Source organism: Larus michahellis, chromosome 1, assembly GCF_964199755.1.
Source record: "Larus michahellis chromosome 1, bLarMic1.1, whole genome shotgun sequence".
NCBI classification, from domain to species: domain Eukaryota; kingdom Metazoa; phylum Chordata; class Aves; order Charadriiformes; family Laridae; genus Larus; species Larus michahellis.
Window position 1 is genome coordinate 203,249,272 of NC_133896.1, and position 25,274 is coordinate 203,274,545.

Consider the following 25,274-nt stretch of genomic DNA (forward strand, 5'->3'; position numbering starts at 1 on the left):
GGTGTCTTTGTTCGCACCTGCAGCCCCAATCGCGTTTGTTCAGAGGGAATCGCTCTGAGCCGCTTTCTCACTGGGAGACACCAGCAGGAAAAGTTTCAAACCAGAACCCGGCCCTCAGCAATTCTAAGTTAAATCTAATGCAGTGACTTCAAAGTGTAATTTCTGCCCACGGCTCTAAGAACATGACAGTTCTGCATTTTACATAGAAACATTACAGTTGTTAGAGTAAGTAGAAAATTTTAGTTTACAAATCAAAAAGATCTTTCTATTAAAAAAGACATTTTACGTAGTTACCTTAAATAGTTCTTATATGCACCATTCCACATTGTGGAAAAGCTGAAATATGCAGTCTGGACTCCACGAGTTAAAGAAAACCAGAATTATATGTATTGGCACAAATACTTACATCTACATCTGTACAAAGTAAAAAAAGCTGACAACCCTGTCCCGGCGGCGCAGCGCACTGAGCTGCTCCCCAGCACACGCTTTCCTACGGGACTGCCAACGAGTGACAGCCAGATGGGAACTGGTCTTCAGAGCGTGGTGCCAAAAAGCTCCAAACTGCTTTGTCAGTCTCTGAACAGAGGAATGAGGAGTAGCTCCAGAAGAGCCTCAGTCCACGCAGCACATGCGGCGCCAGGGTCACTGCAACTGCACTCGGTAGGCGCCTATTAGCAGCTTTACCTGGAAAAGCAAACAAAGGTCTCGTATAAAGGTTGTTCACACGTAACTACTGCGTTAAACACTTTTAACAGGGAAGCACGAGAAAAGGCACACAATTGCTACTGACTAAGATAGGGGGGAAAAAAAAGGAGGTGTCAATCTGTGTTTAATCAAATGAGTTCCTGGCAGCCCTACTGAAACAGGAATGGCTTGTGAAGGACCCGAGTAGAGCACCACTGCCTGAGGTGGTGCTGAGTTAGCCACAAACCTGAACTAGGCACACACGCGTACTTTCATCTGAATATGGAGTTCAATTTTTTTCATTGTAAACAAACAAACAAAAAAAAGCACAATAAAACACTTAAGAGTATAAGTTTTAAAGCTGAAGATCTAGAAAATTTACTGGTGCATCTTCCAAGGATAAAAACAAATTCTACCAGAATGGGATCTGTTATTCATCTTGCAACATGTAGTGGGACTATTGCCCAAACCACCGGTAAAATACAACAGACTACTGAAAAGCAAACTGCATATCCTAGTAAATACTTCCAAGTTTTCCCGAACACGCAAGCATAAACATTGGTATGCAAAAAATAACTGGCACTCTGTCTATCTGTTAGTCGTTAAATTCACAATATAAATGGGGAAACTGTTTAGCTGTAACATCGTTGTATCCTGGTGCGTCAACAGTTCTGACATTACGACAGAACTAACACCCTTGGAGTGTTCCTAAGTTCTGGCAATGTCACAGGATGGAGCTCTAACGGATGGGAACTGGGATGAGGAGACAGTGGGAAGTCCTCAGTTTTACAGTTACAACATACAAGTAGGAAGCATTTAGACTACGGAAGAGTTATTGTATAAAAAAATTAATATACACATTTAATTCTGAGAGCATCCTGTACCTTGGCAGTAGGAGCTTCTGCCAACCGTATAAAAAGCTTGTTAAGGCCTGCAGTAGGGCTGAAGGAATAAATAAAGTGACTGTCCTAAAGGGAAAAAGAAAATGCACAGAGTTAATGGCAGGATACGGCTGGAAGCGCTGTATGAGTGGACTAACAGAACGCAACATTTTAACATTCAGCCTTTTTTGAAAGTTGCGTATACTGCAAAGAACTTTTGATGCAACGACAGAGAAAACAAGACAACTTTAAAAAGCATGCACAGCAATGCGTTTAATTTAAAAAAAATAATATCAAGAAACAGAAGTTAATCATTAGAAATATGAGGGAGGTTATTAAAACAAAGCAAAGTAGTTATATTTAAGAACTTAACTTGGGTCAAAAATTTGAGAAGCCAGGTGAATTTGAGAAGTGAAACAGCTTTAAATTCAGCATTCCCACCTGCCTGCTCAAACCAAGTCCCAGAAGGGCTGAGGCTGGAAGGGACCTCTGGAGGTCATCCAGTCCAACCAGGCACCGCCTGGGGCTCACACAGGGCCACCCAGAAGCAGCTTGCCCAGGACTATGCCCGCGCCTTTTAAAGCATAAGTTTTTATGGAGTCTGGTACGTGCAAGGTTTGTGGTTCTCTCCATATACAAAGAAAAATTAAGTTTTATTTAAAAAACCCCACCCCATCATGATAAAAAAAAAGCTTCATCACAATACTCAAAATACAAATTAAGGCACTAAGATTTCCCAGGCTGCTCCATAAAGACTTTATAAAGCAGTTTTTCAGTCAACCAGTTACAGGAAAAGATTTACCAAAAATACAGGGAGCTGGAATTTGTCGTTTAAAACCACAGCTTGTACACTGCATGGTCCACAGAGCCGAGCAATGACATCTTTACCAAAGAAATTTGCGTGGAAAACAAAGAGAAGAATTCCAGATCCTGAAAGGGAAGTCACATGAATGCAACATGAGATGCCTTAGAACAACCGCATACACTGAACGTTTGAAGACAGTTAGGTACAATATATATAAAAATATAAACATTATATTGTATATATATTGAACACCAATGGAGTATCAAAGCAACATGCAGAAATCCAATAATCTCCCACGCCAGCGGATCCCAGCACAGAACACAACTGACTCGGTCACTAAGTTGAGGTCTTTTGGCAGCAGAAAGAATGTGACGTGGCTGTTCGAAAGGCGAGCAAACGACAGGGCAATGCTCGGTGTGGTTCACCTCTCTGTTTTAGGTTTATCTAAGGAGAGTTACGGAATTTAATGTGCTTTGGCTTGTCTGTTCCCTTGGCAGGGAGAAGCGAGCCAAGTCAATTATAGAGCTTTATGAACTGCACTGAAATTCAATAAGCAACAGCCTTCAATACCCACAAATGCCTCATTTTAATACATAAACTTACATAAGGTTTCTTAATTCTATCAAGGATACCAATAATTAAGAACTGGAAGACTTATATTACAACTCTTAACAACCAGAAAACCAGGCAGACACAACCACTTTCCATCTTAGTTGAAGTGGTATTGCAGTCACAGTCATGTATTATTTCAAGAAAAATCGCTATCAGTAGACGTTTTCCTGATATACTCCAAAGGTGAATAAAAACGACTCGGCTAAGCCAAGCATTAGAGGTTAGTATCTGGATTCCTGAAAGAATGAAGACACGTTCCCAAGTATCTTGGGAATTTCATTCCCAGCTTTTTCAAAGGGTCTAAGGGCAAACCAGAGTTGACTGATGCTGGCTGCTTTTTATAGTGTTTCTAGACTGTGTTTGTATCATGCCAGCGCTGAGACTGTCCTCGGAGACTCCCATGTGTTAGGTACTGTCTACAAAACAAGACGATCCACTATGAGATTGTCTAAATACGCTCTTAGATTAAGATTTTTCAAAATTATTAATTCTAAGGTAAACCGCTCCTTTCCTATAATACCTGTCACTTAGCTGTGTAACCCTCACAGGGCTAACGTAACCTGTGAACAGAGGAAAGAAGTGGTGCATGTGGCAATAAAAAAACCTCTTAAAAACAAAGATACACACAAAGCCAACCCACAACGCATCAAAACATCGTTGTTCTCCCTACACTCCGTAACTGGAGCATCCTTAATGTAATGTACTGCAATACAGTAAGTCATACAAAAATAATTTCACATAGCAGATACTGTAAGACATACTTACAAGGCAGTTTCTTAAAAAAACAAAGCCCAAAATCAAACCAACCCAAACACCATCACCACCACCCCAACCCCCCCTACCTTCTGGCACATTTTGTGGGGGTTTATAGTTAAAATCCGTAGAAAAGTCTGGCCCTTCACAGAGACGATGACATGCAATTGGAAAGACCGGCTCCAGCAAAGCAAGACGAGCTTCAAAATAATCCCTGATGGTATCTTCTGCTACTCTGGAGAGCCTGAAAGACCAAACAAGCGAGGCATGTATTTCACATCATAAAATGACTTTACCAGACAGACCTCATGAAAGCTGACGCAGAAAAGGATTCCGGGATTACCTTTTTGGATTCCTGATTTTCAGGAGCGAATGCCTTCATCACTCCAACATCATTTACACACAGATGAACCCCAAGCCCCAATACTTTCTTAATAAAGTATTGATCTATCAGGTCCACAATAACAAAAAGCTGAGACAAATGCACTGCGGCAGCTTGAAAACCATTCCAATTAGCCAAGTATTTTGAAGGCTCTTTATGTACAAAGATGTCCCTGAAACAACAGCACGTTCCTCGTGGCTAAACAGAAAGAGGCACCCACTTCCCCAGCCTGGCTGACTCACCAACCTGATGCCAAGTAAGTCACTGTATAATTTTACCGGCAATACTATTGGAAAAATGCAGGTCCCGGTTAAACTCTACTAATAATGCAGTGAAAAAGTAGCACGGCTACCATTAAAGAGCCAAACTGGGAGGGGTTGGGGTTTTTTTGGGTGTGGGGAGGGTTTAATTTAAGCGAGTAGTGCAGCCTTCAAAGACGGACCACATTAACCAACAGCATTTGGCACCTTTACAAGCAGGTTACCAAGTAATCCTCTTCAGAAAGCCCTTTTGACACAAATGGGTTTTAAAAGCTTTTGCAAGGCAAAGGTCCCGACTCTCAGCTTTGCAGCTTTTTCAGCTGTTGGTCAGAGCAGAGTCCCCCGCTCCGTGCCAGCCAAGACCACCATCTGCAAATTTCTAAAACTGACGCGTTTGGCAGCAAAGAAGCCACACGAACTGCCACACCAAAGCAAGCCCAGAGCTTCCAGATGCCAGACAAAGCCGTATTAAATATGGGAAATTAAACAGCTGTCTTTTTTCAGTACACTGTCCTAGTTTCCAGCAATCTGATTTAGAGGCATCTAAAACTAGAGACTGCAGCCAAATCACACCTCTCCTTACATCTACTTAATCCCTTCTAAAATCCCCTGTGTTTGCAACCACAGCATTCTGCAACAACAAGATCCGTAATTCAGTTTTTCTGTGCAAAAATATTCCTCTGTTTCAAACCTATCACTAAATCATTCGACAGGGTGGCCTGGAGAACCAGCCTCATGGCTTTGGGTTATTTTATTTTGTTGTTGTTTTCTGATTTTATTTTAAATTTTGACCTTTTAATCTGTCCCAAGGTGATGTGTGTCACTGCCCTGGGCCTGTCCTCACAGAAGCTACTCTATTTCTGATCATCTTTATTTTTCCTTTTTGCTTCGTCTGTTTTTGCAATAAGGTAACTGGAATGGTATGTGCTATTTAAGGCATTCAGACACCATGGATTTACATTTTATTTTCAGATCTGCTACTGCTATATTATCTTCCCTTTTTGATTGACAAGAAGCACTGAACTGGTACTTTCAGGTAACGAATCTAGAAGTTTCCTCAGTCGGTAATTACTCCCTGTATAATTGACATTACCACAGTGATACCCCACAGACATCAGATTAGCCAAAACTGAAAGTGGCAGATTTTAAACAGGAAACAAACCGGAAAAGGCATCAAATAGCAAATGAGTGACAAAGTTTCAATACACTGAACAGCAGGTACCAGAGCACTTCTATCTGCATCCTTGCTGTTGCCTTCAAACCCTTCACTCACAAGTCATGATTTCCTTCCCTGGGGGAAAATCAACATACTCCACTTATCCACTTCAGCTGCCCCTGCTGACTTTAACTTCTACGTTTGAAAAATTATTATTAGTTTTTACGCTGTTAGCACTTATTTTTTTCCCCATTTAGCCTGCTGTAGGAAGAAAACATTCCTTCTAGCTTCTATCTGCTCAGGAGAGATGTTCGATGCAGTGATCTACAATACCTCAGACAAGCTTTACAGTGTGTTAAAAATACTGGCATGACAATACTTTCCTCCCAGTATGAAACCGGATCAGAACACTGGGTCAGCAAAAATCATTAGCACAAAGTCTAGCTGGAAGCCAGTCGCTACTGAAGTACCCTCGAGGTCAATACTGGGTCCGGTCCTGTTTACCATCTTCATTAATGGCCTGGATGACGGGGCAGAGCGTACCCTCAGCAAGTTTGCAGGGAACACAAAACTGGGAGGAGTGGCTGATATACCACAAGGTCATGCTGCCATCCAGCGGGACCTTGACAGGCTGGAGAAATGGGCCAACACGAACACCATGAAGTTCAACAAGGAGAAGTACAAAGTCCTGCACGTGGGGAGGAACAACCCCAGGCACCAGTACGTACTGGGGGCCAGCCAGCTGGAAAACACCTTGGCAGAAAAGGACCTAGAGGACACCAGGCTGAACACGAGCCAGCAACGTGCCCTTGCTGCAAAGGCCGACGATGCTAAGCTGCATTAAGTCAAGTATTGCCAGTAGTCCAATGGATTCCCCTCTCCTCATCACTGGAGAGACCACACCTGGCATACTACATCCAGTTCCAGGCTCCTAAGAGAGACATGGAAATACTGGAGAGAGCCCACAAAGATGACGAAGGGAGTGGAGCATCTGACACAAGAGGAAAGGCTGAGAGAGCTGGGACTGTTCAGCCTGGAGAAAAGAAGGCTCAGCAGATCTTATGAACATGTATGTATCAATAAACACCTGAAGGGAGGGGGCAAAAAACAATAGAGCCCGGGTCTCTTCAGAGGTGCCCAGTGACTGAACAAGGGGCAATGGGCACAAACTGAAACACAGGAGGTTCCCTCTGAACACCAGGAAAGACATTTTTACCATGAGGGTGACTGAGCACTGTCACAGGTTGCCCAAGGAGGTTGTGGAGTCTCCATCCTTGGAGATTTTCAAAAGCCGTCTGGACAGGGACCTGGGTAACCAGCTCTAGGTGGCCCTGCTTCAGCAGGGGGGTTGGACAAGATGACCTCCAAAGGTTCCTTCCAACCTCACTCATTCTGTGTTGCTGTGATTCTGTAATTTTGTAACTGAGTTCCTTTAGAATTGCTAGGCAAATACAACCTTGCCCAGGAAATGTATTTATTTGTATTTTACTGGTTTGCACTAATACTTTTTCTACCTGACATTTCACTTTGCAAACGTTCCACAAATTTCTCTGCCTTACAGAAGCACTCCCTAACCTCCATTATGACCTCCGCTGCAATTATTGTATGGGAGTGTTTGCTTATAGACCTATAGACCTATTAGACTTTTTAGATATTTTAGTATACTTAAATTTAGTATTAAATAAGATTATAAAGGAAAGAGCACTAATAATTATTTAAACCAGAGTAAGAATATTGGTAGTACTACAGCACGTATCAGTGACCACCACACGGCAGTTTCTGTCAAGACACATGTAGGACATTAGCTGATGGGAAACACAAGAGATCAGAGACAGAAAACAGCCAGGGCTTTCTAAACACTAAAATAGAAAAGAATGAGCTTGGACTACAAATTACTTGACAGCCTGTCTTATATTATATAGATAAATCGTTAGGATAAAATCATCATAAAACAATAAAAGGATCTTGCACGGAGACAGTGTTCTTCCGCACTAACTATGCATTCATGGCAAAATCTCACCTGCTGCAGAAGCTCTGAGACTGTCCTTGAGTCTACTCCAAGTTTAAACATTGTTGACTACAGTTTTCTGTCCTGATATGTTAACTATCAGTATTCCTACAAATTGATATTTTAAGAGCTTGCTCTTTCAATGTTTAAATGCTCACCCGCTCTAGACAAACCTACTTTGGCAGGGGGGTTGGACTAGATGATCTCCAGAGGTCCCTTCCAACCCCTACCATTCTGTGATTCTCTTTGTCTCCGTTTAGCGTCCATATTCACAGAATCACAGAATGGTTTGGGTTGGAAGGGACCTTGAAGATCATCTAGTTCCAACCCCCTGCCATGGGCAAGGACACCTCTCACTAGACCAGGCTGCTCAAAGCCCCATCCAGCCTGGCCTTGAACACTTCCAGGGATGGGGCATCCACAACCTCCCTGTGCAACCTGTTCCTGTGCCTCACCACCCTCACAGTATATTCATCAGCTCAGTACATTTTTACATGACGTGAATGTTTCACATACCACATACAGTACGTTACACTTCAGTCATTCTGTTCTGCATGAAGATTTTTATTTTCATTATTTACTGGCCTAAAAGTTTTACCCCTGGCACTGTCAGCTCACAGCTAACGTTTAAGGGTCCAACAACACCCTATCTATCTGCACTGTCTTTGCATGGTGTTTTTGTTTGGCATTCTTTTGTTTGTTTCTGATTTTTTTAAATGCTTTTCTGCAAGGTATTTTATTTGGCATGCCCTAATAAGGGTTTACAATCAACTGTCCAGCGCTTTTTAGTTTTCCCGGCCGCTGCATTTCCAGTTTAATAAATCTTTCACTTCTAGTAATCCCCTTTTTCTTCTTTCCACCTTTCTACTCAGTGTTTAAGCAAGTGTCTGCTAATTCTCTTAGCTCACATAGTTTTCATTTCACATGATTTATTAGTTCACTTTCTGCCCAAATCACATCTGTTTTCTTTCCTAAAATCCCTCCCTCTTCCCCTTGACTTAAAACTGAAATTATGACATGCCGAGTATTGCAAACTTCACCAGAACAAACTTCAAAGTACAGTTTACTCACGTTTCCAAATGACTCTTGAGCTGCTCGTACACCAGGACGTTATTACATTGTTTTGCAAAATGCAGCGCGCTGTTCTGATGTTTTGACAAAATGTTACAGTCTGCTCCGCTTTCAATCATAAGCCGCACTATATCAGAATTCCCTCTTTTACAAGCCTGTGCAGAAAGCGAGAAGACGGAAGGATGGACAACAATGACAAATCCCCCGTTAGAAAACAGCACAACACTGAAGTAAGCAGAAGTGCAGAAATTAATTAAAAAAAAATAATAGTTACAATTCGGAAAAACAAGCTTAGATATTTGCTCTGCAAATGCTAACACAACTTGAAACTCAGGATCCCACTCCATAAATGTTTTATCTTTACCCAGGCACCACTACACATCTGATCCCACAGAAGCAGCAACACTCAGGATTACCAAGTGGACTAGGGAAAGAAAAATAGAAAATAGATAAACCCCTAAAGTTCTGTGAAAATATCTAATCTGCTGAAGTTCAGAACTGTAAACTTTCTTGCAATTGTTTATCCGAATAAATGGGTTTCTGCAGAACTATTCAGAATTACTAAAGCAACACTTCCAAGTGCCTGTTCCTAGGAATCTCAGTTCAAATGGTACTCCAGGCATGCAGTAAGTTAACAGAATTTGCCCCGAATCGTTGTTTAGCTATGTTAGACAGTCACTGTTTCCAAGGCCGTTCAGTGTTACTTACGGCATGAATTTCAGGGGATGTCAACCAAAGACTTGACAAAAGTACAGGGAAGTCTAAAGAAAGCTTTACTTTGAAGAACGCAAACGCACTCTCTTGGTCACTTGCTTTTAAAACACTGACAATTCAGGGAAAGGCACGACAGATATACATTTCTATCTTCATGAGGCCTTTCAAACGTTATCTTCTGAAATTTGTTTCAGCTCTGAACTTTCATCTGTGCTTTCAATCCATAATCTTCCATAAATAAATAAAACCACCCACAGCCCCCCAACAAAATCCCACAAAAATCAAACACCATCTCAGAGAAAAAAAAATTAAGTGCCAAGAATTCCCCCCCCCTTCTAAAAGGTACGATCCAACTCCTACAGTTAAATGATAGTGACTTGATAAACACATTTATATGTTTATCCGCACACAGCTAAACTTGTTCCAGTAAGTTACTGGAAATGAAGATGCTGTTCTTTGTATCTGCACAGCAAAACAAATACCCAGAATAAGTCACTGTAGGCTGCCAATTATAAAGTGTGTACAGCTGTGCATCACATATCAATATGTATTATGTATTAAATACATTAAAAACAGTGAAGGTCAAAACTGAAGTTCATGGAGGCAGCCAAATTATGAGGAGATTTTGGACTGAAGTGGCTGAGGAAACCACAAGTGTGTTATCATCTTCTTTACAGAAAATGTGAATTCCCCACACTTGTTAAGCTCTGCAGAGGATAGAAGAGAAACAATCCCACATTGTCTTGGACAGAAAAGCTTTTGTAGCCTCTTCTGCAAACAAACTGCCTCACGCAGCCTACATATAAATATAGCGTGTTTATCAGCAAGGGGAACTTTGGTGAAATTATTTGATCCAAACAAAAAAAATATTAAGAGGACTACAGACTGTTTTAAGGGTCTTAGAATTTTCCCATTACAACAAAATTAAAAGAAAGGAAAATTAAAAATTTCCTTTGTGATGGGGGAGTAAAGGTGCAGAACAGGCAGTGGGAAGGAGACTGCAAACCAGTTATTTTATTTCTGTCCTGCAACGAAACGCCAGAAGTCAATCACAGCAACACCCAAGTGAAAGATTCTCTTTTCTGGAATTTTTCTCTTTCTGCTGACAACCAGATTATCTCAAGTTTAAGATCACATCTGCATTTCTTTGAGCAAAACAATGGAAGAGGATGATGAGCCACATTTAGCACTGTATGCTGACAGCATCTGCATTTATTGTTTAGATATAACAGTATGTTACAAAAATGGATTAAAACACTGCCTAGATGAGTTAAGAGTAGTATTTGCATTTCAAATATAGTACATGTTCCCTAAATCAATTCTACAAATACGTTTTTATGTTTTATTAGTTTGCCAAAAGTATTTATTATTAAACCGCACCAGGACAAACATTGAATTTACCTTCATTAAAGCAGTTTCACCACTGCTCTGCTGCATGTTCACATACGCCCCAGCTTCCAGAAGAATAGCTACTGTTGTTAGAAAATTCTGAAAAAAACCCACAAACCCACAAGACAAGTAAGTAGAAAATATTCTGGTTTTGTTTCAGAATATATAGCGACATTTATTTAAAAATCCATCAGTAAAATCCAAAGCATGAGGCATGACACAATTAACATTGTTCTCTCCCATGGCTAGCAAAGAGCAATTCAGATTCAGGCAAGTGGACAGCCGTGAATATTTACAATTCTTACTTTTTTCTAGATCTTGCAGTAGTGAACAGCACAGGAAGAAAACAGTACGTTTGCATTAACCAACAAACTGGAATCAAGCCCCCTTCTGGCCTTGTACCTACTGCACACAGGAAAACACATGAACCAACTTGAAAAGAGCGCACCCATGAAACATTCTCTAACTTACTAGTCTAGTTGGTCTGAGCTCGAGCAGAGCTCGCCACCATCTCCATCTCCCAACTCTCAAATAGTAAACCCTGCTTAATCAGAGATTTGCTCTCCAAGTCCCCCAAGTTTGGATCCTGTGTAGCGGGAGATCGTAACAAGCAATTCTAACACAAGAACTTCAGCCCCCACGACAGCAAAATTCAGAGACATCCTTTGCCTCCACTCCTTTACCTCCGCTTTCCCTCTAGGTAACCCTATGATATTTTCTACTCAGGGTAGGGTTTGTGATCAGGATTTATTTACACTAGAGTAATCACAGCTGCTGAAATTATGCAGTTAAGGTCACCCTGCTATATCCTGCTAAGTACCTTTTAGGCATCATCCAAGGGAAAAAAATTGCGTACCACTTTAAATGTAAGTAAAAGAGCCAAGAAACACAAATACAACAATAACGAAGCCAACCTTCTCAGCAGCATGTATCAATGCAGTTGTTCCATTTTTCTGTCTACCATTAACTTTAGCTCCTTTCCTGATTAGGACCCGGAGAAGGTCATCGTGCCCACCAGCAGCTGCAAGCATTACTAGGGTCATTCCACTTGAGTCCTGCAACAAGAATCATTGTATTAAAACAAAAATAAAAAAATTAAAAACTTTAAGATAAATCAAAGCCGAAAGACAAAAATTGCAAGTGCATCAACAGATTTCACAGAGATTCCCCTCCCTGGCAGAAGAATTCACACATGCATGGCTGCCAAATACTGACAAACTATCACTTCCCGCTTCTCTTGTCCACAGGCCTCACACTCTGAGCTCCATAATTTGCAAAACCCATAACGTTCCGAGGACCAGAATAAGAAGGAGGAAAGCCAGAACAAGCCAGGAAGAAAGGCAGCAAGGTATCTGAGGGTGGAGAAAACAGCAAGACAGTGGAAGACGAAATCAGCAGCCACTGGAGGAAAAATACGATGGCTCAAGACACCTGCTACCACAATGCTGCTTTGGGATTTTATCAAAGCATGAGGTGACTTCTGTGCGTGGCCAGTCTCCTCACTCATTCTTGAATTTTCCACCAGACACTACAATTCAAAGATCACATACTTGCCTCAGTAGTTCATTTGGCATTTTTTTCTACTATGCTACAGAAGTCTTAGCATAATGTATAGTTCTCAAAATGCTACATAATGCAACTATACGAGATCACCAGTGAAAACACTGATACCAGAAATCTTAATTCTCAAAAATGGAACTACATTACTATTTAACAGGAAAATAGATCCTTCAAAGAAAAAACATTTAGAACACAGCTGATGAAGAACTGGCAGCAAACTAATTATTCACGGAGTTAAATGGTCCCAGCCTGTCGAACAGAACATTCAATTTTATTTTATTTTTTATGTATAGACTTTTTACATAGTTTAGCCACTTCACCTAATGGGTATCATCATTCCTTACACCATGTAAAGTTCTACATTTAACATTCAGTTAAATCCAGTGTGCAAATCTGCTGCAAATGCAGCTACTGGGATGCTTCTACCAATTTTACTTCTATCAAACTTAATTTTTTCTTTGGAAGAAGTGGAAAACAAATATCGAAGACTCAAACTCTGTACTCCCTTTTCTCAGTTTCTGCTTTTTTTCCAAGGTGAGACACAAATCTGCTACGAGGAAGAGGGGAAAATTTTTCAAATCCAAATTTGTACTCTTTCCTCCCATTCCCCTCCGATACTTCTACTGCAGAAAAATTACCTCTTGATCCAGATTATATTCCTCGTTTGAAGAAAGTGCCATCTTTACTGTCATATAATCCCCACTTTTAACAGCATCCCTCAGGAGCGCTAGAAAATAAATTCAATGCAGTTATTTCACTTTGAAACACCATCTAAGAAATACCCCTTCCTCCCAGCAACTACTCACTACTTGATATCGGTTCTGTCAACACATGATTCTCATCTTCTCCATCAAGATGCTTCTGAAAGTCTTCTAGTGTCAGCCATTCTAACTGCATGTCCATACCCAAACTCAAGACTTGCTGCTTGCCATCTACCATGTATAAGATTTTACGAAAGAAAAAACATAAAATAAGTCACTTATAAATTTCCAAACCATTCACTGCTTGCCATTGCTTCAATGATCGATCAGCAGCTTAACATCCTACTACTTTTCATTCAAAGAGACTCTGGAAGTCAGCATGGAACGGTTCCAAACAATGAAGGCTATGTTACAAATGGACACAAAATGCTTTTACCTGAAACAAACTGCTTATTTGTTGTAAGAAATCAGGCTGAAGTGGTAACAGATGGTGAACACTCCATTACTGTAATAGCAGAAACACACTGAAAAGTTATCAATGAGTTTCAAAAGAAAACATCCTTTCAGCCTCCTGGGGAGACAAGAATTGGAGCACTAAAAGATGCAAACAGGAATGGAGAAAATATTAACTGCAATGCTCAACTTTCCCTTGCATTTGTTTCTACCTACTGCTCACTAGAGCTCTCCATTTGACACAAATCCCCACCTACTCCATCGCCTTCTGCAGCAGTGTAAGTCCATGTGTCTGTTCCATCTCTTATTATGTTCCCCCTTTCCTTGTACACCTTGCTGTCTTTTGATTTTGATTTTTCTATGAATTTATATTCTAGTGAAGATCTTTTTCTTTTGCAGTTATTCTCAGAATATTCACTTTTTTCCTCTGAAGCTACATTAAACAAGTCAAATGCACGTTTGATGTCCTTAAAGCCTAGAATATTAAGAGAGTTACCAAGAGTAACTCTTGAGCCACTAAAGACTATTACTTAACAAAGTTTAAATGAGTGACCAGAGTCCGTTTAGAAGAGGTCTGTTCTCTTTCCGTATGTTAATCATTGCTGAAGTGTAGCAGCAAGCTTAACAACATAAGCCAAAAATCAGGGAGAACTAGTTCACCTCCAGCTGCCCTGACAAGCCTGAGTTCTGACTGCTTTCAACACGGTACTGTCTTCTTTTAAAGAAATATAGTTTAGAATTATGTGTAAATTACTACTTTGAAAATACAGTTCAGTATCTGTAATGAACTAACAGAGGACACGTGCTGTATAAGGAAAAATAATTAATCATTGTTTGTTACTATTTTTCTTGAGCATTGTCAGCATCCATGCTACTTTTAGTGAAAGATGTCTATCTAGCAACAGCAATTTGAACCATCACAGCTCCTCCTGTATCCATTCACGATTATCAAAGGTGGAGTTACCCAGCTTTCCTCAGTTCATCAGAGTAGTGAGGGAATTTATCCTGAATAAAATCATCCAGAATTTTACTGAGATCAAGAGTGGTAACATTAATACTCCATTATACTACTAAGAATAGAAATAAAACCCAGACATTTTTCTTCTTGTATCAAATCATTCAGTTCTGGTGATATTTTAAGGGTTGTATAAGGTAACTCATCATTGTGGTTAAAGGAAGAGGCAAGAAATTTGTCTAATGGGAACCTCTATTAGTTTTTCTAAACATTGAAAGTGTGTATTTATAATGTCATCTGAACACTTCAGGAACAGCCAATAGTTGGATTAATTCTTCTAAAATAAGATTACTGTTACATGCTACAGAAGCATAGTTGACAATATTAAATGCAAAAGGGCAAAATCTTGACTTGTCTACAAACACATTAGATTCCTATACGCTTCCATGCTTCATACATGAAAGTACAGCATTCGCATGAAGCATATATTAACAAAGCCATTAAACAGCAGACTTCTTCTTCCAAAAATAAAAGCAGAAATTCTTGTTTCTAGCATGTGGTACAAAAACTATACTAGTAGAAATAAGAGGAGAATGTCCTGAAGGGTGTTCCCCTTCTCCCTTTTAAAGCAGTTCGAACTTACTTTTTAGGCCCTTTTGTTCTTTCCCACTCTTTTCTTCTTTTTCAGACTCTTTTTTTTGAGGTTTTTCTTTTGTTTCAGTTTTTGTTACTTCTTTCTCCTGATAGATTTGAGAACAAAGATCAAATTAAAGTGGTAGAGAAAAAATGGAAAATAAACTTTCACCACTCCAATGAGAAAACATATTTAAAAGTAATACTACTCAAACCCGTATACAACAGACTTAAGAAGAATTAAACAGGCGTGTCAGAAGTTAAGTCTGTGAAAGCTTCTTCTGTGAAAGAAGAGGTGTTATTTCCAAAATAAAACAAATTTAATTCAGACTTTTACTGCATCCCAGCCACGCAAAGTACTTTATGGCATGAGATGCAGATATGCCAAACCCAGTATTTTTGAAGTAAATTCAAAATGATGACCTTTTCATTTGTTCCAAATATCAAACCTGAATAGAATGTAATTATTTTACAGTATTTGAAGCCCCGCATTCAAAGTGGTTACGATAGCACTGACTTGAACCTTAACCTGAGAAAACTTGACATTTGTATACAGAAGGTTCCAAGTTTTCCAGTTTACACATACAGAACATTACGGCAAGAGTAATTTGTGAAAAACATTCAGAAAAATCCACCCAAACTCACCATATCCCCACAGAAGACTGAGCTTAGCAATATCACAGAAGAAATTTATGGTAGATGTAGATATACAATCAAATTCGCCAAAACAGAATTGAACTGCCTCCACCAAAGGCTGCCTTTCTCATCCCGTAATCCTCTCTCTCCATTCAGCCAGCAAATTCCAAACTGCAGAGTAGGTGGGACAAGGCTCCTTGGCATTGTTTTGTATCAGCCCCCGACACTAACCTGGGACATGGAATAGCCCTGGCTTTCTGAAAAACTGCCCCAAAAGAAGTCCCCATCAGAACTACCAACTGAATTTATCATTAAATGCTGCCATTTCTTTGACACACAAAAAAATAGATTGATTTGGTGTATCATGAGGTGTTAGCAGAGCTGAGACATTTAATCTGTATTTCTCATCATCTCCCCTCCAAAAAACCCTTAGCTTTTGATCATTGACATTACTACCTAGTAGCACAGACAGCTGTTGATGCCGACAGACGCTCAGCATTTAGGAGGGGACCCGTAACTTACTAAAGGGATTACCAGATACTTGCTACTCAGAGAGGCTGTTAAAACCAGTAATCCTGAATTCTATTCCAGATTTCCAATTACCGATCAGATGCACAACGTACACTGCACATTTATTTTTGGAGATAAATAAAGTGGAAAGAATCGTTCAGCATGCAAACTGACTCCAAATAGACAATACTATATTATAAATTGACATGACAGTGTTCTGTAATCAGAGCTACGTAAGGAAAGTAGCTTTCATTTTCAGACAGGTAGCTGAAACACGTGCAATGATTTTATTTGGAAAGAGTTATCAGTTATCTGCTTGGGCCAATAACTTAGTGAAGTCAAAAAACCTCTAGAACTCTCCACCAAACCCATCCATATAGTAAATCCACAGAAAACACTGTTTGAGCCTCCTAGAAAAAAAAAAAAAAAGCAAAATGCCCTCCTTGGTACCTTGGAGCACGACCTCCTATGGAGCACAGCCATGAGAAAGGCATACAGCAACTTACTGAGAGTGCTGGCTGAAGAGCCATAAGCAAACTGCTGATTTCTTCACGTTTGGGGTGACAGGATTTTTATACTACTTGTAAATAAAACAGAATTCCAAAGATTTATCTGGTATCACTACTGATGTCTCTCTCTCATGAACGCTATAGCCTTGAACTACAAGAAAATACTTGAGTAATAGAGTGTCATACCATTTCAGTTAATTAAATAACTTTTTGAAACTGGACTATGCCTCATAGTAATTGCTTAACCTTGTTTACAAGAGCTTTCACCACTAAATTCCTGCAAAAACACTACTTTGTGTAGCTCTGCTCTGAGATTATTCCACATAATTCTCTACCCCAAAACTTCCTTGTTTAAGTCAGCCTACTCCATACATACAACAGTCTTAAGCAGAGGACCACAGCTGAACTGACAGAAGAAACTTGCCACCACAAAATTATGGCCTCAAAAGAAGTGGGATATAATCCACTAAGTATCAAGGTGTTTCTGAGCAGAAAGTGGCTTCTCTGAGCAGTCCAAGTTTTATGATCTGCAAACTGCATTAGAACAGCTGAAAGAAATTATATTCTCAGAAACATTCCAGAAATGCTGTTTTATTTTTTCCATTATTTTTTTCCCTTTACCTTTACTATCCTGCTCTTCTTAAAACACTACCGTACTAAAGAAGGAAAAATAAATATTCCAATATTTGTTTACCTCATTTCTTAGAACAGGTACAGCATTTGTAATTAATATGAAACCATGTCATGAAACTAAGCATTCTCTATAAGCACCCCAGGAATTCCAACAAGACAAGCCAGCTGCACAATTATCTGGGAGACTCCAGTTTAGAAGCGATTTCAGCATTCCAATTCTCAGGTAGGTACCAACGCATGTAAGGTATAATGGAGTGGCTGGCTTTTGAGAGAGATCAAGTATTCGTTTTAACTCAAAAGTGCACTTCATTGTGCCATGTTGGATGGACAGTTGCTCAAGACTGAATGTTTTACTAGACAAGTAGAAAAAAAGTCAAACTGCGGCAACTGTTGAAGGTGGGGGGAACAAAGCTAAAAATGACAGCATGCTTTGGAGGAACAGTAAATTTAATTCTAAGTAAGTACACAAAAAAACCAGGAGAAATTCATACTCTCACATTTTGAGACACCCTTCTCCCCTAAAGCAGTCCCTCCTTTATAGAGTTCAGGATCCAGAAATTTTTCAGTCTCTCCTCTACATTGTGCAGTGGGCTTTCTTTAGCATCCCCGGGCCATTAACTTTCCAATTTGTATTTTCTTCTTTGCCATCATGAACAGTAGCCTTTTGAGATATCTGTACCTTGCAGGTTTGATTTAACCTCCAGCCCCCACCCCAATGCCTTAACATTGCTTACCTCCCCAGCTGAATCAGTGGACTTGGATCCTCTTTCATCAGCACCCAATTTCAAACCCTTCTGCACTGGTGAAGGAGCAGGTGACACTTTCTCCAACTCTCCCGGTACCGTTTTTATTTTTTCTTGACCTTTTTGCTTTTTGTGCATGCTTTTCTTCTCTAAATAGATATCCTGAGTTTCCACTTTTCTACCTTCCTCTTTATAATCTTCAGCTTTCTGAATTTTTTTCTTCTTTCTTTTAATCTTAACATCAATACTATCATCTTCATTACTCGCTGATCCATCAAGATGTCTATCGGCAACGGAATCTTTTTCAGCAAGTTCTTGTTCCAGTCTCTCTTCTCCACTTACTAGCTTTTGCTTCTCATCTTTATTTTCAGAATTTAAGTCTGAATTTTCATTATCAGTTCCTTGAGAAAACACATCATCGAGAGTACTTGACTCTGAGTCAAACTGAACATCTCCACACTTCTCCTTCCGTGATTTTTTATTTTCTTTAGAATCTTCTTTAGATTTTATTTTTAAATCTTTAACATCTCCCTTCTTTTTCTTGATTTCTTTAGTATCTTCTTTCCTTTGCTTCTTTGGGTCCTTTGAATCCTCCTTGGTTTCTGAAGTCCTTTTTTTTGGTTTTGAATCTGAAACCAAAGTATCTGAGGAATTTTCACAGTCTGTTCTGGGTTTTTCTTTGAGTTTTGCAGACTTAGACTTTTTCTTCTTCAGATCATCTGGACTTCTATCCTCTCCATCTTTTGACTTCTTCTTTTTTTTCTTTGGTGAAACATCATCTTTTGTTTCACTTTGCCAGTCACTGTCAGATTCTGCTTCAAATACATCATCATTTAGAGATAGTTTCTAAAAGGTAAGGAAAAAAAGAAACATTTCTTTCTCCACTGAAATGTATCATTTGGGTGTAAACTACACAAAAATGGTAGTGGTAGTGCTTGGAAAAGTAAATCTTTAAGCACTTGAATCTTTTTGTCACTGCAAATATCATTCCTAATTTGCAAATACAGTTTTAGCTCACCTAAATTACATTACTAACCGTTTGAATGACAATCAATATATAAACAAAGTCAAGTAAACCAATCAGACATCCAACAATCACATTCCAGAACAGAAACAGATCTGAACTATTTTACATCAAAAACAATTAATCTGACTTTGTAAAATTTACCTATAGGTTTCCCAGAAGAAGGGTACCAGTTTTCAAAAAAAGACTCTTACTCTTCATTTTCAAACTGACCAAGCGGTTCAGTTAAAAAAAGAAGAGAAAAAGCCATATGCTGCTTTCTTGCAATTAATTTTTCTGTATTCCTATCCTAGCAAATTTTATGGCTAACATGCAAAAACTCATCAATCTATTACACAAAGACGGAAACTGAATTGAGCTGTGCCCACCTTCACAGACAAGACAGTGTGCATGTGGGTAGGGAAAGGGGGTTGCTCATGTTGTCAAAAATAAAACAAAATGACCATATATCATTTATATAGTCCTATTAAAAGGTGAAATAACTTTTAGAAGGATTTAGAGTCTACAAGCAAACTTGTCAATTAATAATAAAAAAAAGTCCTTAACCAGAGAGCAGCAACAATATTCAGTTTCACATGAAGCAAAATACTTATGGATCAAAGAGATGCTTTAAGTCTTCCTATTTCCAGGTCCCAAATGTCTTCCCTTCTCCCTCCCCCCATTAGCAGAGCCCAGATAGGGAATACGTCTTCAGTGGAAGATATTAAAAGGTGAAACACACCTGTAGGTCTTTTTTAACAGGTTTAGGCTTATTGTCCACAATTTTTTTTCTGAATTCAAGCAGCACTTCTTTGCAGTCTTCCAAATGAACCTCTGGTTCCCAGGTATCATCATCGGAAGTATATCCTTTCCACCGTACTTTGTAGAGAATTTTACCCTGTAAGAAAAAACCCCAACATTTAATACAATACAGCACCGTATTCATCATCTACTCAATTCTTGGGGATCTTGGTGGATATATCATTTTGTGTATATAGAAATGAATATAATGGGAGTTCAACCCAATGTTGACATAAGAATTCTCAGAATTATTTCCATCTGCAACACATACTGAACTACGTATGTTGTAGAACATTTCAGTAGTTGGAGTGGTTTTATCAAAAACATTTGTAATATCTAAAATTTGTTCAGAACCACAGCTACAATGTACAAATCATAAATTCATAGTCATTTTAGCAAAATGGATTTTCTGACAGTTATGAAACTTTTTTAAAGTTGTAATACTTCTATAAAAATTCTAAGCTTGAATTGCTTCTTTTCTTCTCTTTGCTGAAAAAATTGATATAAAACCTTGAAATTTATAATGCATTAATACCATTCACCTGGTTTTATATTGGAATTTATAACGTTAGATTTGTAATCAGTGCTGCTTTTGATAAACTGAAATACCAACAATTAGAAAAAACACAAAGCCACCAGTGAGATCAAGTTAGACCTAGACAAAATCTGAGTATGTGCATCTCAGTGGAGTTAGTTACAAAAATTTTGGTAAAAGATTACACATGAAACCCCTAAACCAATTGTTTCAATAGTATTTATCTTCACCATAGGATGAAATTGCACCTTTAAGTCTCTATCTTGTTATTTCACTAGATTAGAAAGTTTTTTACCATGTAAAATAAACAACCCCAAAAACATTGTACCAAATCATCTTTTGCCTTTCTCCTAAATAAAGTAGTCTGAATCCTTATGTTTCTCAAGATAGACTCCTTTTCTTGTTGAGAAGCAAGGCTTATCAGCTTGGACTCAGCACGTTGCTGATATAGCCAGACAAGTGGCAACTTGGGGCCTCCTGCGCCAAGCTTAACGAAAAAGCAGAGACATGTCCTATGAAATCAATGCGGTCACCTTTGTTGACTAAACCTCTTCAAAACAGATGTATGACAAAAGCTAGCATCAAACTTAAGAAAATCCATTGTCCATACAGAAAAGGTAATAATGAATTTGAGGCAACATAGCCATTCCTGAACTTCTTTTCTAAGAAAACAAAACAACAAACTAACGACCAAACCCCGAAAAAAAGTATTAGCGAATGTACCACAGAAAGCACCTTTGGAGATGAAAAATAATAATATCTCTTTCTAGGAAAAACAGATTGATAACGCTCTGAAAGATCCTACACTGCCAACCAAGCCCAGAGAAGGAAAGCTTCAGAACTGTCATTTGACACTTACTATTAAATCTATTTATATCCATAAATGTATGTTTTTGCCTGAGCACCATTAACCTTTGACTAAGTGTATATATATGCCATTAAACTTTAGCAATCAACTCTACTTACAATCTTCTGTATTTTACTTACCGGACATATAAATAAATAGCCTATATTCAGACACATTAGTGTAATACTTATAATTTAGCTTAACCATACGCTCTTGATTTAGGAACTAGTTTTCAAAATCATGTTCACTTGCCTCTGTCTCTTTCTTCTAATGGCTGTACTCATGAAATAAATGACAAGTAACTTTCTTATTACAGTCGCAGAATAACTTCAGTTATCAGGGATCTCAAGAACTATCAAGTAAAATGCCCCGCTCAAAGCGGGGCCAACTAGATCAGGCTGCTCAGAAACCTGCCCAGTCAAGTGTATCTATTCAGATTTCCCCGTGTTCCAGCTTGTGCCCACTGCCTCTCTCATCCGTTCACTGTGCACCTCTGAGAAGGATCTGACTCTGTCCTCTCTACATCCTCCCATTAAGTAGATATAGATACCACTATGATCACCCCTGATTCTTCTCTTCTTTTGGCAGAGCAAACCCAGCTGTCTCAGGCTCTTGTGCTCCAGCTCCCTAAACTGTTTTCATAACCCTCCACTTCAGTACGCCCATGTCTCTTCTGTCCTGGGGAGCCCACAACTCTGACACAGCACTCTGGGTGTATCTCAGCAGTGCTGAGAAGAGGACGAACCATCTCCCTCGATCTGCTGGCTATACTCTCAGATGCTGCTATCCGCCTTTGCTGCAAGAACTGCTGACTCATGTCCACATCTGTGGGGACTCACGGCTCCCTTCCTGCAAATCTGCTTGCTAGCCAGCTGGCCTCTCACCTGTGTCTGGTGGTACAGGGCTATGCCATTTCAGACACAGGGCTTCAGTCAGCTGCAGAGCTACTGTTACACCCTTGTAACTCAGGCACAAAATGAGTCAGAAGTCCTTTTTTAATTAATTGAGAAAGATGGATAAAATAAAGTCTAATGCAAATATAAGACTATTTGGCTGTTGAATGACTCTATATCCTGTACTTGGAGAGTGATACAAAAATGTAGCTTGTGTTAAGATGGGAGATTGATCATTATACTAAATATACATACACAGCCTACACACACAGTGTATGTATGTGTGTACATATACACACACTGATCCATCAACATTATTTTACTCAACATTGCTATTTCTTTCCTCTGTATCCCTTACAAATAATAGAACACTTCCAAAAATTTTTATACTGCTGTAGTTTCTATAAGAAGTAGCAATGGGCTAAAACCAACTTGTACAGAAAGGAGCATCACCATGTCATTAAAAAGCAGTTAAGGTTACCCATTTCCACTGGGGAATGTCACGAGCCTGTTGTTTTAGTACAAAAACAACTGCGGTGCATTGTGAAAGGCTTTCAGATATACTGAGAGGAAACATTTCCAAACTTTTATTGCTTGTCCTCTTAAGTAGGACGTGTTTGTGTCGTTTATCAGCAGGTCTCACTCCCCAGCCCAATCCCATCCCAGGAGTGCTGTCTCTCCTGCTACCACTACTATCGGCTCCAGTAACACCAGGACCATGAATGACAAGGGCTTCTCTGTGCAGTGCTCTCCATCTCTCCCGCTTCTGCAACTGTGACACGGGAACACACCCACTGGCCTTATGCTGGCCGTGACAGTGGCCGACTCGGTGCGTCTGCCTCGACTTTGTATGGGACTTGGGAATCTGCAAGCTGGGAACCACTACTCTAAAGCAGACTACGTAAAATATACTCCACTGAATATAACACACAGCTTTTTCTAGCCATTTCAGAAGTTTGGACTGGGTGCGAGTACCCGTCTTGCCCTGTATTTCTGAAGCACAGGAGCATGGTCCCCATTGAAGAGCAACGGATAGGTGACCTGATGCAACTAGAGCCCACACTGCAAAGCTACAACCAACACATAATGGGTAAGGCACACGCATGCAGTAAAGCTAACTGCACCAACCCAGGCTGGAAACATCAAATGCATACAGCTCAGAACCTGCTGCAGAACAGGCTGCTTGGACAAGGAAGATGACAGAAAGAATGGACATTACACACCTTTCTAAGAGATGGGACTTGATGTATTCTGGTACTCTTTAGAAGTGTGTGGAATAGTATGACTCCCCCCCAGCCTACAGATTTTAGTTTCCACTGCTGGGAGGGGGAGGAGAAAGAAAAAAAGGAGTCCTCTTCTTTCCAACCTGATTGATTATTTTGACCAACACTTCATACAGGCAAAGCTATAAATACTGTATTACCTTGAAAGCATAACATTCTTAAGCCATCAAGATATTTCAGCCAAGATGCAACCTAATCATCACAAATACCCAAGAAATTCTTGATCTGAAGGTTCTCCAATGTTTCAAAACAATGTTTCTCCAATGTTTCAAAACCCTGATGTATTACACTAAGCAGGCAGAATTCTATACTATCACGTACCTGACTGAAGCCTAAAATAAAATCCATACATTATTAAAATAAACAATTTTCAGACACAAAATCATTAAAAAAAAAAAAGCTTTGTTAATTACTTTTTGTATTTGATGTTTAGGAAATTTTAGAAGAACTTCAACCAGCCTAGGCTGCTTTCAAAGAAAGAAAAGAAGGTATAGTATTTCTGTCTAAACAAAGTAAAGACCACCACAGAGTTATTTTAATTGGAAGAAGTCTCTCTTATTTTAAGAGGTCTTCCACATATTTTATAAGCCAGTAAACGCAGTCTCACTAAACATACCCTGAAACCACCTCCAAGCTCTCCATTATATTAAATCCTGCTCATTCCTGCACTCAAACACTTTACATCAAAACACTACTGCAGTTCCCCCTTAAGAGCAGAGAGTAATTTAACAATGCAGACAAAACAAGACACCTTAGTAAAGACACTCCAGATTTAGTCTCTTTAGCCAAAGCCGTAAGATACAAAAAGCTTCCTTGCAAAATTACGCGCGGCGTGTTTTAACTTACAATTATAACGGAACTACTATTTTTGCATGGTCGGTGAAGGAAAATCTGCCTGAGCAGCCCGCACTGCCCACCCGCCCGCAGGGAAAGCCAGGGAAAGGCTCCCAGGCCCACCCCGCCGCCAGCCCGCGGCTCACAGCCGCTCCCGGACACCTCCCCGCGGACCCGGGCGAAACCTGACCCCCGGGCAGCCGCCGGCCACGCTGAGGAGGCGGCCGGGCCGCCCGCCAGCCCCGCTGCCGCGGCCTCCCCGAGGGACCTGCCACCGCCCCGCCCGGGGGGCCCGCCGCGGTGCCGGGAGAGCGGCCGGAGGCGCCGCGCACTCACCCCCTCGGTCTTCACGTCGAGGATCTTCTCCACCTCGAACACGTCCTCCTCCTCCTCGCTCTCGCCGCCGCCACTGGCCTCCCCGCCGGCTGCCGCTCCCGCCGCCTTGCCAGCCCCGCTGCTGTCTTCCTCCCCGTCCTCCTCATCCTCCGCCGCAGCCGCCGTCTCCTCCTCTTCCTCCGCCCCCTCCAGCCTGGCCGCCGCCGCCTCAGCTCCGCTCCCGGCCGCCGCCGCCGCCATTTTGGGCCGAATTTCAAACGACAACGGTGAAAAGCGGCTGCGACATCCACCGTGGGGCCAGGAGGGAGCGAAGCAGCGGCCCCAGCCAATAGGCGCCCCGCCAGCCCGTGACGTGCAGGGGCGGGGCCCCCAGCCCCGAGGCCTCCGTGCCCTCAGCGGCGGCGGGAGGCCCCGCCGGGGCCGCGGGATCCCGCTGGTCCCGCCCCGGGGCGGGCTGTTTTCAGGCCCGGGGGCCCGCCGCAGTGCCGGGAGCCCTGGTCCTGTCAGTAGGGGGTCTCCCGGGGCCCCCTTTCTCCAAAGCCTGATCGGCCCCCGCCTCAGGTCTCGCTGCCGGGCGCACGGCCCCGCTCCAGAGAAGGGAGGCGGTTCCCGGCGGCGCTGGAAGGCACGTTGGCGCTGCCGACCTGCCTCGCAGGAGGTGCGGTGGCCGGGTGTGCCTGGCTTGTCCGAATAA

General features: G+C 40.8%; 1 protein-coding gene across 3 annotated transcripts; it reads right to left on the reverse strand.

Annotated features, from left to right (window-relative positions):
• Positions 1 to 364: 364 nt before the first annotated feature.
• Positions 365 to 24,897, reverse strand: MPHOSPH8 (M-phase phosphoprotein 8). Of its 3 annotated transcripts, XM_074569889.1 has the most exons (14): positions 24,581 to 24,895; positions 19,794 to 19,949; positions 18,040 to 18,894; positions 15,028 to 15,124; positions 13,653 to 13,904; positions 13,082 to 13,207; positions 12,914 to 13,002; positions 11,630 to 11,770; positions 10,728 to 10,814; positions 8,613 to 8,767; positions 3,825 to 3,979; positions 2,368 to 2,495; positions 1,569 to 1,652; positions 365 to 684 (listed from the first exon to the last, which is right to left on the reverse strand). In XM_074569889.1, exons 1-14 carry the CDS (start codon positions 24,818 to 24,820, stop codon positions 643 to 645), a joined length of 2,607 nt encoding a protein of 868 aa, XP_074425990.1. In that variant the 5' UTR covers positions 24,821 to 24,895; the 3' UTR covers positions 365 to 642. The 3 variants fall into 3 exon arrangements, with proteins under 3 accessions (XP_074425990.1, XP_074425982.1, XP_074425973.1); XM_074569881.1 differs by lacking the exon at positions 13,653 to 13,904 and having other exon boundaries at positions 24,581 to 24,897; XM_074569872.1 differs by lacking the exons at positions 1,569 to 1,652; positions 13,653 to 13,904.
• Between the last annotated feature and the right edge of the window lie 377 nt (positions 24,898 to 25,274).